Source organism: Aspergillus ambiguus, assembly GCF_047715705.1.
Source record: "Aspergillus ambiguus strain CBS 117.58 unplaced genomic scaffold BDV59scaffold_14, whole genome shotgun sequence".
NCBI classification, from domain to species: Eukaryota; Fungi; Ascomycota; class Eurotiomycetes; order Eurotiales; family Aspergillaceae; genus Aspergillus; species Aspergillus ambiguus.
Window position 1 is genome coordinate 565,795 of NW_027395527.1, and position 8,280 is coordinate 574,074.

The window sequence follows — 8,280 nt, forward strand, 5'->3', positions numbered from 1 at the left end:
GTCACATCATGAGTACAGGTCCAACCCACTGCCCTTTATGCATGCATCTAGCGTTTCCAAGGCAATTTCACCACAGAGCGCAAATATACCAATCCATACACCATCATGTAATTCGACACCACAAACGCCACAAAGATGCCAAAGTACGGCCAGATTTTCGATGAGTCCAATCCAATGCCCGAGAGATAATCATCCCCAAAGCTGTATTTGCAGTATCCGCACTGCCCGGATGCCTCCGGGTTCGCCAAATAGCCCACGCCCTTCGTGCGCAGCCAGTCGCTTGCGTACTCACCACAGGTCAGGTTCGCAGGGCTCTCGAACACAGTCATCTCGTCCGCGTCGCAGACCACTGCCATGCCGCGGAGCACAGAGGTGAGCACGCCGCCGATCCAGTATGTGAACGGCGTCATGTAGTACATCGTGTACTTCCAGAAGACCGGCATGTTTTGGTGCGGCTGGAGGATGCCGTTGAACAGCTCACACATGATAATGAAGAACGGCATCAGTGTTGCTGCCACCATCGAGTCGGCGCTGAGTGCGGCAATCCACTGACCCCACGATGTCGCGAAAAGGAAAAACAGGAAGAACATCAGAAAGCTGTATCCCGCCGCGAATCCCAACGGCAGGCCGACAATAAAGTAGTAGATGACATAGAAGATAACCCCCCCGGTGATCGCGTAGGGGATCTCCGCTACGATCTGCGCCGTGCAGAACGCTACCCATCCGTACACGCCGCTTGGTCCCTCGCGCGCGGTCCAGATGTCGCGGTTCATGATGAACCGCATGGAGATTGCGTTGATGAACTCGGGCACCAACATCAGCACCAGGAAGCACGAATAGGCCTTGGATTGCAGGTCCGTCGCGCTGTTGCCGATCTGCAGATACATTAAGCCGTTGATAAGAGCGTGGAGGAATGAGCCGTATAGCCGCGAGTAGGGGTACTCGGGGGTTCTCCAGTACTGCCGGAGAGTCCGCTGCGTCAGAAGGGTGATTTGCCGGTGTAGGGGTGCCATGCTCACGACATGGTTCGCCTTCGATGCGTTGGTGACAGATTGGTTGCGGATTTCTGATATTTCTGCGTTGACTCTCGCGGCCTCTTCGGACTCTTTCCAGATGGCAGCCCAGTCGATCTGATTCTCACTGTCTTTCATACCGCCGACGACCACTTCGATCAGGTAGTCAGCAGCGTTGGTGATATCCTTGGGAGTATATCCTCTCTTGCTAAAATATTCGAAGATCGCCGCTCCGGATTTTCCAACTGGGCCGAAATAGTACGTGCTCCCACCGGGGCTGAGTGCCAACACCCGGTCAAATTCTTCGAACTGCTCCTGGTTGGCCTGGTGGATGGTGCAGAGAATCGCCAAGCCCTGGTCGGCGAGCCGTCGCAGCAGCGAGACGATGTTCGACGCACCCTGGCTGTCGAGGCCACTCGTCGGCTCGTCCAGGAAGAGCAGCATTTCCGGTTTCGCGCACAGCTCTACGCCAATCGTGACCCGCTTCTTCTTTTCAATGTCCAGCGACCCGATGATAGCGTTCTGAAGGTCGGCCAGGCCCAGTGTATCGATCACAGTGCGCACGTAGGCCAGCTTCTCCTCCTCGGGGATGCTGGGGCTCTGGCGAAGCAGCGCCGAGAACTCGAATGCTTCGCGGATAGTGCTGCTGTCGTCATGGATGTCCATTTGCTGGCAGTATCCAATGCGACGGTTGAATGATTGATCGATAGGCTGTCCGTCGACGTACATCGTACCAGTCAATTTTCCCGACGTAGGACGCTGTGTAAGTGCAGTTAACAGCGTAGATTTGCCAGCTCCAGAAGCACCAACCAGCGCTGTCAAAGTGCCCGGTTTGCAGTGGCCACTCACGCTATTCAGTAGCTTGCGCTCCTCCTTGCCGACGGACACGACGAGCTCTAAGTTGTCCCAGGTAAACGTAGACTGGGTGCCTGTGAGGCTTTGCCCAGACTTCTCTCCCGTGCCGGCAGTCATCGCAGGGTCCGTCGATAATGATGACCGACCACTTTCCTCGTCCTGGGCCGGCTTGCGTCTTCTCTGAGTCTTCTTGTACTGGATAGCGCCGGAGCCGTCGGCCTCCCATTCCATGATCTCGTTGAGCCAGCAGGTCGCAGCGACGTAAACGACAGTGAAGAGAATCAGGATGCCGAAGTTGCGCCACACATGGCCGAAGGAGAACCCGTACTGCACGGCCAGGTAGTCGTCCCCGTTCACCACGGCGCTGCCGATCTTACTTCCCGCATAGTTGCACGTCTGGTACGCGAGGTCGGTGTAGTTAGGTCCGGAGGGGACGATGGACGATGATGTACAGGGGAAGTTGACGCCGTGGAACTCGGCCGCCATCATCGACTCGAAAGTGTACAATGCTGGGGTGAGATAAGCGATCCAGCCAACCCATGGGACGTCGTTGATGAGTCTGTCGATGGACAAAACATAACCACCGAAGACGATGCAGAACAGCACGGATACGCCGCAATACCGCAGAGCAACCTCGAAATTCGGGGACACTGCGGCAAACAGCCGAAACTGAGATGTCAGACATACAGTGCAGGCGTAAATAAACAGGAAGTTGATCCAGAAGGCGCCGGCCTGGAAACCGTTAGCAAAGGTCATGCAATGAGAACGCTGGGGTGCTTACATCCAACTTCAACCCAGCCAGAAAATACACGACAATCAGGTATAACGAGGTCAGCACCGCAGCCAAGACAAGATCGACCAGGACACGACCCAAGCAGACGGCGGTTGGGCTGACGAACGCGTACTTCTTCTGACGACTCAAGATGTCGCGTCCCTGCATGGACTCCTCGAGCTCGGACATCTGAAGCCAAGCCAGCAGGATGGACGAGTAGAAAAGCACGCCACCCCGCGAATACATGCCGTCTGTTGTCTGCGGTTGTTTGTAAAACATTGAGCCGATCAAAAGTCCATAGATCACGCACGAGATGAGCTTGATGTACAGCGGGTTCATGTGTCCTTTGATCTGCCAGACTTGACGCTGCGTGCACAGCACCACCTGTCGGAAAAGCGAGATTGTGTACGGGGAACTGGCTCTTGCAAAGCGCGACTTGTTCTCTTTGATTGCCTTTTTGAAATCCTCCAGACTCGACTGGCCTGATCCGGACCCCAGCGTGGTCGGGCGACTGCCACATTGCTGCTGGTATTCGTAGCTCTCGATTCCACGCTGGAGGTTCTCGAAGGCAACGCTTTTGCGAAACGCCTGTTCGAGCTCGACTGGTCCCTTCGGGGCGCGGGTTTCCCATCCGGGTTTGAACCGACGACGCTCAGGGACGGTAATGCTGGTCAGGAAATCCGATACGGTCTGCATCTCCGCAGCTTCGTACCCCAAGCCCTCGAAATAGCCCTTGGCTTCGCTGGCAGGGCCCTGGTAGAGCATCCTTCCCTCATCGATGAGAAGGACCTTGTCGACGAGATCGTAGATTGCATCCGAGGCCTGATACAGCGTCATCAAAGTGGCCTTGCCGGCCGTGTCGGTCATGATGCGCAGACTGCGGGCATAGTCTAAGGCAGACGAGGCGTCGAGCCCGCGGGTCGAATTGTCCCAGCAACTCACCGACGAGTCAGTGGCCAGGGACTCGATGATGGAAATGCGCTTGCGCTCGCCGCCGGATACCCCGCGGATGTACTCGTTCCCGACCAGAGTGTCCATGGTATGCGACATGCCAAAGACCCGACCATAAATCTCAAGGTACCGCGGGATTTTCTCCTGATACCGCTTGGGGGTCTTACTGTGCAAGGCGAATTCAAGTGTCTGGCGCACATTCAGTGTGGGGAAGTGCACATCGTCTTCAGGGATATAGGTGACCTGGCCACGATAACGTTTCTTGACTTCATCAGGGCTCAGGCCAGAGTAGTCGATGGAGCCGGTCACCCCCAAGAAGGATGCGTGATGGCCGGCAATGGTGCGGAGAAAGGTTGAGCATCCAGATCCTGGGCGTCCCAGCACACTATCGATGCGTTAGTATCGATTTGCCATGCTCATACATGAGTGTTTGGGGTGATTTCACTTACAGCATCATTTCGCCGCTTCTCACCACTCCTGAAAAATCATGGATCAACTGACGGCCGCTCTCAGGCTGCTTCTTGCTCGCCCATGGCTTGATAGTCCATTCGTAGACGTCTTGAAAAGTCAACGTGCGCCACAGCGCCGTCCCCAACGTCTTGACCGCAGCATGGTCATCACCTTCTCCCCATGTAGACAGGGATTTGAAGCAGACTCCAAGGTTGGAGCGCTTCTTGCCGGCACGGAACTCGGCTTCCAGAAACTTGTCGAACGAGGAATGAGGCTCTGAGTAGAAATGAGCATCATGGTCTGGAGCCTCAGTCAAGGTGCGATGGATGTCGGCAATGGCGTTCTCATCGATGTCAGAGAGATGTACGCGAGGGAGGGATACGATGTCAGCATGGTCATCTGAGTCTGTAGAGGGCACGAGGGGGTTGCCCGAGTGCCTATGGTGAGAAAGATGAGCCGGCATGGTGCACGACCGCCCTAGGGAAGACTAGGATGGACGAGACCGAAATGGCAAATGAGGGAGAATGAAAGATATATGTCGTTTTGAGTTCTATCTAATTTGGATTGAGATGGGAAGTATTAAGAGGGAAGGACTATGGAGCAGTGGCAGGGCTGGGAAGATTTATATACATTGACCCATGGGTTGCTAAACGGTGAGACCCGAGCTACAGCATACGAGGTCGATCAGAAGAGGCAGCCAAGCTTCGAGGAAATGGCCGTGTACTTGGGGGAATATATTTGACTGGTTAGTGGGAGAATTCCAGAAGCCTCGACCGCCAATATCAGATGGCGGTTTATTAACCGAGTCTGGCAGCTCGCCTGAGAGCGGTAACGGGTCTATCCACCATGTGGTCGAATAGGCAGACAGTGCATGAATCCACTGGGCCAGATTAACTAATAAGATGATTAACATGATTAACTATGATGGTACGGGAGCCGAACAAGGAAGCCAAGCGGAGAGTTCCACTTTTCACGACGAATTTTATAGAGGCAAATCCAGACAACATAGCAATGGCACTGTAGCAAGCATAGTCTGCTAAATCAGTATATAATAGAATCCTAGTTTCGTAGTATAAAATCATGAATTCATATATGTAATTAGCGTGGAGAAGCTGAAAAAAGGCCTATGACTAAGAGCATGTATTCAGGTTTTGATAGTAGCGCCACTCAGTCATTGCACTTCGGCCTCCGCGGATCCCGTCAAAACATGAGGTACTCCGTGATTTCCCGCACGAGTAGTCACCCCTATGATTTATAGCTGACGTTTCTCATGTATGAGATACTCTGTAGGCATCTGATGGGCAAATATGCCATATATGCTCACAATAACTGTTGTTTTGGATAACCTTTTACTGGGAGAGAATCTTCACACGAAATAGAGAGGTTTGCCTTTTGCGCGGCGAGGAAACGCACGAGTTTGATTTGATAATGTAAATACTCGAAGTCAGGTAGTAATATCCTATTATGAGTGGTCGTCCTCATACATTTCTCAGCTCCTAGCACAATAAGGCCGCTGTCTGGTCAGCATCGATCTGATCTACGAATATCACACTGCACCCCATCCTGTCTAAAAAAGGCTAGTTGCACTCATTTGTTTTGTGAGTACATTTGCCCTTGCAGCATTGCTGGTCTGCCTTGCACAAGTTCCCGCATTTATCGACGCCTTGGGCACAATAACATTTCCCATCATGGCCTTTAACTCCCGGAGCGCGGCATCCAAATTCATTCGGCTCTTGCCCACAGGGTGCACCAGGCGCATCTTGACAGGTATACTCCCCATCAGACCCTTCCAGGCATGCCATCTTTCCATTATGCCACCAGTAACATCCCAGGAGACAATCACATTTCGCACCCCTTGGCTGGACTGCCGCTCGACACCGTCCGGCGACACATCTTAAAACGTTTTCAGGCTGCCGATCTTTGGTGCATAGGTTTGCAACCTTGGAGTCTTCGGTGCTATAACGGCACTGCTCGTCGGTGTCGCAGAAAGAACCGACAGTCACACAGTAGTCATACTTCTCAGCGGGTGCCCCTTTGCCTCGATTCCGCTGGCGCTGGCGCTTCGCAAGTGGATTGGTCTCGTGGCGGGTAAAGTACCTAGCAATTGGTCTGCCCGGCAGTTCGTCGTTGTTGATGCAAGTCTGCGCGTCTTTATAGCGAGCTAGAATTTCTGGACTGTCCCACTGGGTCCAGACGAGAGGTAGGAGGTTCAACAAGAAGAACGATATAATGACTCCGTAACGTGATATTATCATCCTGGAATTTCGAATCGATGCAGAAATTAGACTTAGCAAAGACACTAAAGTAATCCAAATATTTCAAAAATAGAAGAGTTGAGTGGAAGGTAAGTAATAATATTGTTTTTTTTTTTTAACCTGCAGGGCTAGTTGGGCTTTCATAGATCTTAGATAGGGTTTAAGGATAAGAAATACTTTTATAACATCACATTGTCTTACCCCTTGCGAGTAATTCTACATTCCATTTGGTAAGTTCCAACCCATTCTGCAGGGACACTACTTTACGGGGACAGGAGGGCTCATTCAGATCCTTCAAGAATGGCTAACCGTGTAACGTTGGAAACAGATATACATGGTACTACACTATGCTGGTTAGAATACTCATTCCATGTTCAATGACTCAACCTTAAAAACAGATACTTCCCGTGAAATTCATTGAACTCACATTTTGAATTTACCTTATTAGTGGACACAGATTCATTTGTGATTTGAGTTGGCTACCTATTAAGAAATCCCTGAAGATTGAAAAAGATGTACACGACCATACCTCGATAACTGGTGTTTTCTTTTATTTTCCATTTTCACACCTTCTAATTGGCTTTCTGTCTACAGCAGCGAACCCCTTAAGCTACTTAGAATAAGGTAGTAATAAAATCCCAGGTTACCGAACTCCAATTGTATCCAGTCCCTTACTTCTCAGTTCTAATGGGCGTTAATATTGAAAGATCTCTCGATCAACCATTGAAAGGGGAAGGAATGTTCCTTTGGATAAGAAAAAGGGTGCGGTAGCCCTTGTTCCCCCTAGATTTCTCAGAGATCCCAGATAGTTACTCTGCATCCAAATATCACAGAGCTGTGTAGATTCCAAATAGAAGTTATCATCTAACTAATCCCTAGTATATTTGGAGTAGCAACATAGATAACACTACTAGCCCTAGCCTAGCGTTTGGTCGCATTGCTGATTTCGTGTTGTAGTTGGCCCCAGCTAATGATCACTCGCAAGCTTAGATGTGACTTAGTACCTACAGGTTTAATCTAGCTCGCGCTTGTAACATTCTGTGCCTTACCCGCTAGGAAAGACTGTAGTGTTTATCAAGTTTAACCAATTTCAAGAAAACATATTACAGTCCAATAATTGAACCAGCGGGACAAATATATATAGTATTAAAAGGGACATTTCGGAGTGGAAAAGTGATTGTGAGTCAAAACAAGATAAACGGTTACCCAAATCAATCACATTAACAATACAATACTTAGTGGATATAGAGTAGTGATGCTAAACACGCTGGCGGGAATTATGCCTCGGTAGGCGTCTTTTCGGTCTTTTCGGAGTCAACCACAAGTTCTGCCATCCTACTTCTATACTTTGTTTTGTATGGGAATTCTACTACCTCACAGGGGCGATATGACTTCACCATGTGATATTGAATAGTCAGGTCGTTAATTGGCAGCGTGTCAATTTGATCATCATACTATCTCGGGGGTAACTTGAGTATGTTTTCCGTCAGTAGACTATGATTCAAATACCCTGAAATCAACTGCTCTGGATCGTGATTCTAGTTGCTAGGTCGACATTGTGGTTGTGTTTGCTTCTCTTCGGATTATATACAACCAAAACCCCTGAGGCCCGTACTCTTAACTCCTACCCCATATGTGCTGCGATAAACACCGTCAACGCCAAATCTCATCGCTGACAAAAATCATCCGAGCTAACGGCCACCCAGTCCTACCGGTATCATATGCAGTCCACGCGAGGGGAATACACTAGTTCAATGCATATCAAAATGCGTGGAGCTCTACCGATCCATAGCGAAGACCTACGCAAGAACTGACCGACCCTATTCTAACTTGCGAGACGATACCTGTTGTTGGATTGGCGGTGTCTGCTACATCTTCGTTCGACAACCCTTGTTAGGGGAAGCTTAACTAGATTAAACGACAGTCAAATACCCACTACCAACGCCCTACTAGCCGTCTCTTTAGGTCAGCAGCCCCACCCCCC

General features: G+C 50.5%; 1 protein-coding gene across 1 annotated transcript; it reads right to left on the reverse strand.

Moving 5' to 3' along the window:
• Nucleotides 1-47: 47 nt before the first annotated feature.
• BDV59DRAFT_201814 (putative ABC multidrug transporter) lies at nt 48-4,504 on the reverse strand (the record flags this gene model as incomplete). Its single annotated transcript, XM_073693896.1, has 3 exons — nt 48-2,600; nt 2,650-3,976; nt 4,041-4,504. The coding sequence occupies 3 exons, from the start codon at nt 4,502-4,504 to the stop codon at nt 48-50; spliced, it is 4,344 nt and encodes a 1,447-aa protein (XP_073548408.1).
• Nucleotides 4,505-8,280: the final 3,776 nt, after the last annotated feature.